Genomic DNA, 12,093 nt, shown 5'->3' with positions numbered 1-12,093 from the left:
AGTTAAATTCTCAGAAATCACACAACAACATACAAAAATAAAGCTGTGAAAAAAAGTTAATCTGTCCCATTAAAGCATGCTAAGATGCTCTCTTGAAATTGTCCTGGCAGTGGATAGATAGATAGATAGATAGATAGATAGATAGATAGATAGATAGATAGATAGATAGATAGATAGATAGATAGATAGATAGATAGATAGATAGATAGATAGATAGATAGATAGATAGATAGATAGATAGATAGATAGATAGATAGATAGATAGATAGATAGATAGATAGATAGATAGATATGAATCATACTGTGAATGATAGCTAATGGATCAATGGGAGGGCACCATGTTCTTAATATCAGGTTCTCTGTTGAGGTATGTGGCCCAATAAACCAAGTTAAAGCTGCCAAAAAGTACCGGAAAGATGATGCGGGACATACGGTCAATCTTGCTGACACTGTTGAAGGTCTTCTTTGGTTCTTTAGCCACCGGTTGAGGTTTACTGGGCTCCGCTGTGGCGCTCTTAGAGACGGTGGGCAGAGCCGAGTTCTTCGCAATATGGGGCGCGTAGTTTGCCACAGCGACTGCATATGCGTTATTCTTTTTCATAACAGACATCTCCTTTTTCTGAAGTCAGAGGAAATTAGTTAACACATTGCTACATATTCAATCAATGATATATCAAGCTAAATGTTATTATCAACTCTTTCCCCGCCATTGATGGAATTTTCTGTCTTTCCGTGTTTTCACTGTTATACGGTAAGTGGCTACTACACATCTTCTGAAAGAGTACTGAATGTCCTGATCAAAAAACATGCGAAGAAGATAAATATATAAAAAGCGATATCATATGTAATCATATGCATGTGTAAACTAACTAAATAAAACTATAATACATTTTTGTTTAAAATGTTGCTTTTTTTATGAAACTTACACACATTCAAGTGTTGATAAAAACAAAACTTTTTTTTATGTTTTGAATTAAAAGTAGAGGTTCGGTTTTTTCTTTTGATATATTGCATGTTCAGATATTCATACAACAAAATATTGTATATAATAATATATTCTGGGGGCCATGACATTTTTGTGAAAATGATTAAAAAACGCTTGTAGTGGCTGGCAACGTTTTTTTTTTTTTTTTTAAAGAAAACACTGGCGGGGAAAGAGTCTGTTAATGTACAAAAAAGAGACGTAATTTCAGACAATGTTCAATCAGGAAAAATGGTGAGATTAACTGTACTGAATTAACAGTATTGGTTTAACTCATCTAAATAACACTCCTCATCCCAATGACAAAAATCAAAGCCACCAGATGCGCTCCACTCCAAAATTAAAGCAAGGTCTGTGTAGTCATGGTTACCTTATCACTGACGATGCTCTTTCCATCCCAGGCCCAGCCGCGCTTGGTGAAGTAGTTTACAGTGGCAAACTCGATGAGAGCTGAGAATACAAACGCGTAGCACACAGCAATGAACCAGTCCATGGCCGTGGCGTAGGCCACCTTTGGTAAAGAGTTTCGAGCGCTGATACTCAGAGTGGTCATCGTTAGCACTGTAGTCACACCTGGGACAAAAGAACAACACAAAAAAGCTCAGGGATTGCTGTTAATAAAGATCCTGCATTACCACAGCATGCCTCTCTGCAGATAAATGCCAGCCTTTATGCCGTTCGCTCATTAGTGGAAGAAACAGCACAGATGTACATGTGTAATCACAAATGCCCTGGGCTAATGAAATTTTGTTCATTTCAGCAGTCAGTTATATGCCCCAAGTGGACCGCCTGTCGTCATTTTATATACATGGACTTCTGTTTTTGTGTGAGCAATTGTAATTATTTTTTGCAGCCTCCGGGTATAAAATACTTTTTGAAGAGTGTGAATCATCCTGTTATGGCGGAACGATTTGGGGGAAAAGTGTGAGTGAGTGTGTACTCTTTCCACATTCCCACTCTTTTTGACCCATTCAATATGACTATAAAAAAGATATGTTTTTTAAATACATTTACGTATCTATATTTTATATATGATATATTTTATATAATTTATGTCATTCTACAGCTGTAAAACTACAATTTCTCAATTTTCAAGTGTTAAACCATCGTGCTTTTATTTTGATCATGACAGCGTTGATTAATGAAATGATGATCAAATGATGGAGAAGATAATATAACCAGCATTTCAAAAAGCCAATTTAGGTGCCTGCACTCAACAGTAGTTGAGTGATGCTGAACAGTCCCAGTAAATTGTATCATATTGCGGTAGTTTGCTACATCCCCTCACAACCGAGCACTCAGAAAATCCAAGATGTAGAATTGTGGTGTTAAAATTGTGAATTCAGTAATGCATGAGTGTTTACCTAATTTTGATCATTCCTTTAGTGAATTGGACACGAAAACAACCAAGCATATGTATAAATGACGCTATCAGCATTTCATTCTTTGTGAATTTTCCCCCCTGTGGGTCTGTGTTTAATTTAAATGTGTCTTTCGCATGCTATGGCTTCCTCCCACTGAATACATTCAAAAACACAATTTTATACCTATCTGCATCTGCTTCATCCCTAGAGTTCAGAAAGAAATTGAAACTGCTAGAGAGAAAATAAAAAAAATTACACACACATCATCATCTCTACCCATGACTGCATCAATAATTTAATTGGAACAACAAAATCAGCATGCTAAATTCCACATTATGTTCTGATTACAATTTAATGCACACAACACATGCTCACCCACCAAAAACTGTGCGTGCAGGGACGGACTCTCGGTTGAGCCAAAAAGAGACTTGGGATAGGATGACAGTCATTATGCAAGGCAGGTACGTCTGGATCACAAAGTATCCAATCTTCCTCTTTAGGTGGAAATGGGCAGTCATCACTGTATATTCACCTATATACAGTAGAAGAGAAACATATTGTAAGTGATGGGAAGAGACTAGATGGATCCAAGGTTTTGTGTCTGCTTGCGAAAATCTTACCTGTACTGGACTTGATGGTTTCCTTGTCAACAGTCTGTCCCATTAGGTCATACTGGTTAAGTCTAGATCCATCCGGAGCAACTTCCACTGATAAGGTGGCATTGCGTGTCCAGACATACGTCACCTCTGTCAAAGTGTAAGCATCTATTCATAGGAGAAATATATATTAAAATAAAACCCAAAGCACAGACACATATTAAGCACTATGGGAATGAAATTAATGTTTAACAATGTCACTCACAGCTGCCAAATTTCAGAGGACAGGAATGGAAATCCATTGGAAAGTCCTCAAGATGCATTGGGCATTCAGCTTGCACTGTCAACCTGCACAAATATACACACACAAACACACATTACACAACAGTCACCCCTCAAAGTTATGTGTTGTTAATAGGGCTGTCAATTAAATACATTAAATTAAATCGTAAATTGTATAAAAAGTTTGAGGTCAGTAAGATTTTTATTTTATTTTTATTATTTACAAGAAATGAACGCTTATATTCAGCAAGGACACATTAAATTGATCAAAGGTGTCAGTAATGACATTTATAATGTAACTAAATATTTCTATTTCAAATAAATGTTGTTCTTTTGAACTTTCTATTTATTTAAAAATCCTCGAAAAATGTCCTCCAAAATATTAAGCAGATTCTGATTGGATCATGTGACACTTAAGACTGTTGCAAATTCAGCTTTGCATCAGAGGGATGAATTGCATTTTAAATTATATTACAAATTTACATTTTGAAATTATAATAATATTTCACAATATTACTGATTTGTTGTATTTTTGATCAAATAAATTCATGGTGAGCATAAGATGCTACTTTCAAAAACATTTAAAAAACTTACTGACCCCAAACTTTTGAACAGTAGTGTATAGCTGATTTTTGGTCTTGAGATGTGTTTTAATGATATGCATTTTAATGACATGCATTTAATGTAATGTCTATTCAATTATATATTCATATACCAAAATAATCTCTTTCACTTATCTTGATTTTGGGGCTTTCTTTAGTAAATATTCATGAATTCAATTAATTGTAAATGATTTGATGAATTAAACAGCATATCAAGGAATTATTTTGATTAATTGATAACTATAGTACATGTAGTAATCTATGGGCACCTCATGGTGTACAGTAGAGTGCCGTTCTCCATGATGCGCAGCAGTTTATTAGGCATGGTCATGTTGTGAGCCACAGATTTCTTGCCGTTGTGAAAGAAAGTGTCTGGGGTCCAGATTTTACTGGCCATCAGGTTGTTGAGACGCAGGATGTTCATCGGCCCGTGAAACTTTAGCCGCTCGTCGGTCCAGCGCTGACGGAAAAACACATCCACTGTGTATTCCTGAGAACAGAGAGTGACTTTTGAGTGAGAAGCTTTCGGAAATCAGAGTACAATAGCGCAAGACATTCTTCATTGCTGATATGCATCAGGCAATACCTGACACAGAAAATGTGTTTTGATTCAAAGTCTAAATCCACTAGTCACATGCTCATTTTTTATTTTTACTTTTTTTTTTTCAGTTCAATCCTAAGTTTTATTATAAAATATGCTATAAGAAAGCTGAATAGATTTTTTTTTAATAAATACTTTTATGCATCAAGGACGCATGTAATTAATCCAAAGTTACAGTTAAGACATCAATAATCGTACACAATTATTTCAATTTCAAAATAACTGCTGTTGAACTTTCCATTTATCAAAGAATAAAACAAAAGTCAGATTTCCACAAAATTATTAAGCAGAACTGTTTTAAACATTTTTTCAGAAGGATCGTGTGACACTGAAGACTGGAGTAATGATGCTGGAATTCAGTTTAATTACAGTTCGAATCAAAACATGGTTAAAGCAGTTTGAAATTTTAATAATTTTTCACATTAATACTGTTTTTACAGTATTTTTGACCAATACAGTAAATGCAGCCATGGTGAGCATAAGAGATATTTCTAGATTTTAAATTCGATTTCACATATTCAATGTGGTCTCAGACTTTGGATGTCAAAAAAGTATAAAGTTAAGACTGAATGGACTTCCTCAGCAAGGGCCAGTGACTTTTCAGTTCTCTCAATGTGATCATTGTCTGTGTGTAATGGGTGTGTTTCTATAGTACTACTAAGTGGAAAAGTGTCAGAAGAGCTTCACATCACTGCATTATATCCTAATCTCTCAGGCACAATGCTGCCATGCATCGACCCCCAGGGTGAAGGCGGGCATCCAGTTTCCATGGCAGCACAGAGACAGAAAAACACTATGTACGTAAAAGAAAATACGTATGCACTCACACACTCACACAGGAAAGATAACCTTGTATGACAGTACATGCTGTCACAGGAGCGCTGGAGCTCTGCAACACTCACAGAACCTATCTGTGATGCTTCGCTTCCTTTCGTTCTTCCATCAGCTTTTCACAATCATACACTGTAGGAACAAACCTATTATGGGTCCATAAGTTAATTCCAGTACTGTTATAAAATCTAAAACCTTTATCTCAGGCAAATTTTGAGGAAAGCTTGCCTGGTCATTTGTAATTCTTGCTAACGTCTTGCAACATTACCCACCATTATGCAGTCCCCCAGAACTCCTCAAGCAAACAGACAATACTTGTCACTTTCCATTCTGTCATATCATAAAACCACAAGGCCTTATGGGAGTGGCACAGTAAGACTAATAAAAATAACCGGCTTTTGTGTTCCTCCATGGTATATGTCTATTTTAAACCATTTTATACTACAGGGCTGTTGAATGCTTGATTCTGATTGGTTGAGAACGTTCTAAAGATTGCAATTATTTTCAGGGAAACGCACGGCTAACGTAGTTCCAGGCAGGTCTTGACCGCATTACAGTTCCATATCACTTCGCGTAGTTAACTGTAATAACGGAAAATAGGATACAATTCATAACAAGAAAAAACATGCAGCCCATGCGCTTGATCTGCAATTTTCGATGTCTAACTTCACAATCAATGGAAACATGCAGTTTAATTTTAATAAACAAAGTATATAGCCCTATATAGTCAATAGAAAATTAAACTGAATAGGCCTATATAAATAAATTGATAGTCCTGCTGCAAAGGTTTTCGTAATTATTGCAGATAGGCTATAACAAATAAATAATGATTGATAGGCCTATAGCCTACTTGTTAATAGGACTTTGTGTTTCATTTACTACTGTCAATATTAGGAAAAAAACATGAACGAACTAATTAAAATGAATTGAATTAATTAATAAATAATAACATTGAAGCACATGCCTCTCTCTCTCTCTCTCTAATAACTGCATTAATAACTGCATAAAGCCGGGGACACACTTATTGTAAGGCCGGTTATGAATGTAGGCTAATTTGATACTTTGTTATGATTGATCATGCCCAAACGTGTGTTCAGCGCGTTCAGTCTGTGTTTAAAATCTGCTGCAGTCGATGGAAACAGAATGTTTCAGCCAGTCGTTAAGTATGTCCAGCATTAGTCTGCTATCAGTGGCTCAAACCTCCGTTACTAACTCTAAAATGACGTTTTGGAATTAGCAACGGAGGCATGGGATTAGATGCGCAATAAATTAGTCCTACATACAAGAGCGTTTAATGACAAAAACTTTACAAACGTCTTGAAATACATCATTTGAACAATGTTTCGATGTGTGGTAACTGTAGTATAAGCGGAATAATTGACTTCAGGCCGTTGAATTATTAGAAAAATAATGCACACCCGAGGTGGTAATGCGGTCACGACGCGAAGCGGAGTGCCCGCTACACCTTGGTGTGCATTATTTTTCTAATAATTCAACGGGCTGTCGTCAATTATTCCTTACATAATGTATGGAATTGTGTAACTCTAAAAGTAAGGTCCGATAATTTGTAAAGATATTTATGAAGTTGTCTGTCAGAATATAAGATTTATGTCACACACACACTAGATTTAAAACAGATATCAGTATCAATTACAGTAATATAATAAATTCTATAAAAGTCACCATCATAGACTCAAAAGTTTGAGGTCATTAAGAAATTAATACTTTTTATTCAGCAAGGATGCTTTAAATTGACCAAAAGTGCAGTACACAGTGATAATATTACAAAATATTTCTATTTCAAATAAATGCTGTTTTTGCGCTTTCTATTTAATGAATTCTGACACACAAAAAGAATTAGAGTTTTCACAAAAGCAGCACAACTGGTTACAACATTATAATAATAAATGTTTTTTGAGCAGCATATTAGCACATTATAATGATTTCTGAAGGATCATGTGACACTGAAGACTGGAGTAATGATGCTGGAAATGCAGCTTTGCCCTCACAGGAATAAATTACATTTATACAAAAAATAAAATCACACTATTGCAGATTTTATTTTATTTTTCATTGAATAAATGCAGCCTTGATGAGCATGAGAGATTTCTTTCAAAAACTTTTGTTTTTAAATCATACCGATTCCAAACATTTGAATGATAGCGTTAGGCCATTACATAGAAAATTTACATAGTGCAGTGTTGTTTCATAGTATTTACAAAATTATGCAAATCTCTCTAGAATCTGACATTACTCAATAGGATATTAAATAGCTGTACTACAGTGATGACTGGGGAACTGGGGAGACATGCGATTCAAGTAATGTACTCGGGTAAATCATGATTTCCCAGGAGCATCCAGAGAGAAAAAACATGACAGAAATACCTAGTGTGATGATCGTCCTGACATAATATGGTCTTTACGAACAGAGATTTCCTTACTACAGTATTCAGTGGGGTTTAGAAAACACTGGACAGTAAAAGTGATAAATAAATAATGAATGAATGAAAACCCTTTTTCTTCCATCTGACCTTTTTACATACTTGAGAGCAGACAGTTTGAAGTGGGGAAAAGAGCAGTACTGAGAAAAGCTTTTAGCCAGCAGCAGGTATCAAATGCTATGAATAGACAACAGATGGAAAACAAGGTGTGAGGTAAGAACTGATAAAAAATGATAACCAACAGGACAATAACAATTTTTTTTTTATAAATACTATATGATTCGCACTATACAAAAAAAAAAAAATCATCTGTTGTGTGAAGAGGAATGTCTTACCATGTCTGTATCTGATACTGGCCCAAAACTGGTCACATAGATATCAGTCTTCACCTCTGTCACTCGATCTATGTCACACACCAAAAAGAAAATTCAAGTTACATTATCATCCAGGAACTCAATTTATCAACATTTTCATGACCTATATGTCTCATGCGTTATATTCAAAGCTCACTAAAACCATAATAGCTTTGTATGAAGATTATAAGTGAACACCAACTTCAATTTCAGCCTGCTCTTCATATAAATCTATTGTTTGACTTTAGCAGATGAGTCATGTGGATTACTTTCATGATGGTGTTTTTTTTTAAGCTTGATAAATCTTTAAAAAAAAAACAGAAAATCAGATATTCTGCCTAAGATCTCATTTGTGTTCCACAGATGTAGGAAACTAATTCAGTGCTCAAATGATATGGAGGTGAAAAAATATGTTCCATTTTTCGTTTCTGAGCTAACTATTACTTTAACTTATCAATAGTGCAACCGCAACACTTCATCCTGGCTGTTAGCTTGACTGCATGTCCACTGACTCCAGTGTATGTGTATGTGTGTGCTAGTCTCTGTAAATGTCAAAAGGAAACACTCACAAGAAATCTATTTGCCTCATGGTGGGTGTTGCTTGATCCAAAGTGTTTTCATGTAGCCAAGCTCAGAGTGTACAAACAATGGCAAGGGTCATATATATTAACACTGACAGAATACACAAACAGGGTTTGTTGACTGTCAAGTGGAGCTGAGATTGCTGGTTTTGTTTTCCTCTCCTTCAGTCAGTATTCTCAGGTCATCAACACCTCGTTATAATTAGTTTAGCAGTAGTTCAATCAGGTCATAAACACTGAATCACTGAATCGTATTTCTTAAAACACAATTTTACTGAATCCAGCTACTGATTTTTCCCACTGTTGTGCTAAATCCATTGGACTGTATAAGTAAGACAAGAGTTTTTTATAAAATCCCTAGATAGAAATAACAATCACTGTCATTTGCTTATTAGTAGTACATCAAATGCATATAATTGTAAAAAACAAAAACTTTGCACAGGCTTATTGAACAACTTCATTTGAGACAACTCTAATTCCTTTCATCTAATTCTCTAATCAATCATCAAACACTTTCCTACCTCCCAGACCAGGTCTCAGTCTGTTGTCGTAGCCATCGAGTAGCCGGTCCAAAATCCGTGTGAAGAGGGTTATGTTGTTTTTAAAGGCATCTGAGCCAGATACTTCTGCCTCAGAACTACACAAGATACATTTGACATCACTTAAGTCTGTTACATAAACATACTTGCACAGAGTTGCACACAGAGAAAGCTTTGCTCTTTTTCAATAAAGTTATGAGATGATAATGACCATCTGGCAAAAGCACAAACATGGCAGCTGTACCAAAACGCTTTTAGGAAACTTGTCTCTGAATGGCCAATCTAACATATACCTATTCCCTGTAGGTTTGTGTATATTTACATACAAATTTATTTAATTAACTAATAGCTTTTTTTTTTTTTGGTAATTAATTTTGTGAGCATAAGATTTTATAAACATGCTGACTTTTTCTGAAAAAGTGGAAAATGGCACACAGTCATAATTTAGTTGCAAACACTGACTAGGAATTTTATGAGTGAAAGAATCACTAGTATTTTTAAAATACTGTAAATTAACGCAAAAAAAAAAATTATGTTAATATTTCAATAATTAAAATAACTTAATACCTCAGGGTTAGTGTAAGTCACTGACAACGCAGTTCAGTAGTGCTAGCATGCAGAAATATTTTGCTCCTATTTCTGTTAAAGCATTTTCATCAACTCTTACATAAAAATGGTATACCGTTATCTAAACCGTCATTCTTGCGGTGGGACTACTGTACTATACAAACAACTGTCTAGTTATTCATAACAGATGTAATATTTGTACGTTATGCACCTGGTATGTCAGGTTAAGACAGGATAAATATTTAGTTTAAACTGTTTCTGGCTGATTTTCAGCATTGAACGTTATGGACATCTAAACAACAGGTAGTAGACAAATTTATGTTCTTCTTTACATTACTTTTCTGTTATTGGTTTCCTTGCACAAACATTGTGTGAAAGTTACCAGGTTTACACTGGCGGTACAACACCATGACAATAAAATTGGATATAACAAGTTAGTGGTTGATTGTATCACACTAGTATTACAGTATGTTAAGTATAATAAACTATGTGTATTTTAATGTATATTACTGACAGTCTTAATTAACTCATGACCCTGTAGAGGCTACGTGGTTTGAAGAATGAATGGATGGATGGAGTCTCGTTTTCTTTTATTCCAAGTTGACTTGATGATTTTAGCTTAAACATATTATCGAAATTACTATCTGTGGTAATCACCATGCTGTCCACTGAGATGAACTTCGATTTAACCAGGAACATTCCTTTCAATTATTATTAAATTGTTTATGTTTCACCCAATAAGTAGCCTATGTGTATGACTTTTTGGGTGAAACTTTCTGTTCGGCTTTCCTTCTTCTGTGGAACATAAAATATCTTTTGAGAAATGTCTCGAGAAAGAAGTATTTTATTTTTTTATCCATTCAATGGAAGTCAATGGTCACCAAAATTATTTGGTTACCAACATTTCTCAAAAATGTCTTCCTTTATGTTCAACAGAAGAAAGAAATTTTGGTAACCAAACAGTTTTGGTGACCATTGACTTCAATTGTATGGACGAAAAACAACGGGATATTTCTCAAAATATATTATTTTATGTTCCACAAAGAAAGAAAAACTTACAGGGTTGGAACAACAAAAGGGTGAGTAAAAAATGACCGAAATTAATTTTTTGAGTGAACTATCTCCCAATACTTTTTTTTGGTCTATTTCAAAACTTTAAGTATACTTTACTTTGTTATATTTTAAACTGTAGTAATCATGCAATTTAAGATTTTTTTTGATCGACTTCTCTGAGATGAGTCTTTTGTTTCGCTTACCATGAACGCCATAAAACCAGCAGAAACAGGTAGGTTAGAAATCCATTCGAATGACCCCATCGCTGATTCATTGTTGAGTATTTCCCTGCCAAAGAAGTTATTTCAGTCTAAAACATCAGTTAAAACGATTTAAAACAAAGAACCAACACAAAACTTCCAGTGACGTTTATTTCCTCTTGTACGCTTTTTGCTTTTGAAAGTAACGTGGACACGCGCATCTCCAGAGCGCGCAGCCGCGCACTAATGTCAATGAGCTGGAGCCAGACGGCAAGGAGCGAGCTTCTGGGCTTCAAAAGTTTTACATCCTGAAACTATTGACAGTAAAAATAACAGCCAGAATCACAGTGCTTTACGTTGTAACATAGATAAATTAAAACGGTCAGAAGGACTTGGCTAAGTTTGGATGGTCACAGCTGTAGAAATCTTTTACAAAACCGAACAAAATATATTAAAAAATGTAGAAAAATTACCTTCGCTTGACCAGTGCAGCTCCTTTTAGACAAAGAAAATAGAAAAGTTGGAATCTCGTGCTACTTCTGTCTCATCCGTAGCCTATTCGGAAACTCCCAGGGCGCGCGCAAATGCATGTAGCTAGGCTAGACTGTCACTTTGAGAGTGCAGATACATGGAATATGCCTTCTGTGAATCCTTACGGAAACATGATCAAGAGGCGTCCCCTGGTCGCAAAGACACACAATCCTTCTGTATATCAAGGCTGTTCATCTGAGTGCTAGATCTGCTTGTATGCGTCCATAGGCGAGCATCAAGTAGCCAAAAGACGCAAGAGGGGACACCGGGTCCTAGAGCGAGCACAGCTCACACTTCTGTCCACTGGAGACGAGAGCGCATGGACATCATATGGATGAACGCATCAATCACGTTTATTCTGTCAATTGTGTTGAATAAATATGATGCTAATACCCATATAACCAAAAAATGTAATTCCAAACATTCCAAACCTGTATTATTTTCTTTCTTCAATGAAGCATAAAATAAGTTATTTTGAGTGTTTCTTTCGTCCCCCCAATAGAAGTAAAAGTACTTAAGTATCAAAAGTAAAAAGTAAACGTCAATGTATTGTTGTATTATTCTTGCATT

At 35.3% G+C, this 12,093-nt stretch overlaps 1 protein-coding gene across 1 annotated transcript; it reads right to left on the bottom strand.

Annotated features, from left to right (window-relative positions):
* gabra2a (gamma-aminobutyric acid type A receptor subunit alpha2a) lies at positions 1–11,720 on the bottom strand. The gene is made up of 11 exons (XM_077237327.1): positions 11,466–11,720; positions 10,996–11,080; positions 9,155–9,270; positions 8,035–8,102; positions 4,096–4,316; positions 3,208–3,290; positions 2,967–3,110; positions 2,726–2,878; positions 1,353–1,555; positions 266–619; positions 1–109 (listed from the first exon to the last, which is right to left on the bottom strand). The coding sequence occupies exons 2-10, from the start codon at positions 11,064–11,066 to the stop codon at positions 323–325; spliced, it is 1,356 nt and encodes a 451-aa protein (XP_077093442.1). The 5' UTR covers positions 11,067–11,080; positions 11,466–11,720; the 3' UTR covers positions 1–109; positions 266–322.
* Between the last annotated feature and the right edge of the window lie 373 nt (positions 11,721–12,093).

Source organism: Siphateles boraxobius, unplaced genomic scaffold (assembly GCF_051911475.1).
Source record: "Siphateles boraxobius isolate OS27281-9 unplaced genomic scaffold, OSU_SipBor_1 20, whole genome shotgun sequence".
NCBI classification, from domain to species: Eukaryota; Metazoa; Chordata; class Actinopteri; order Cypriniformes; family Leuciscidae; genus Siphateles; species Siphateles boraxobius.
This window is presented reverse-complemented; position numbering and strand designations above follow the sequence as displayed.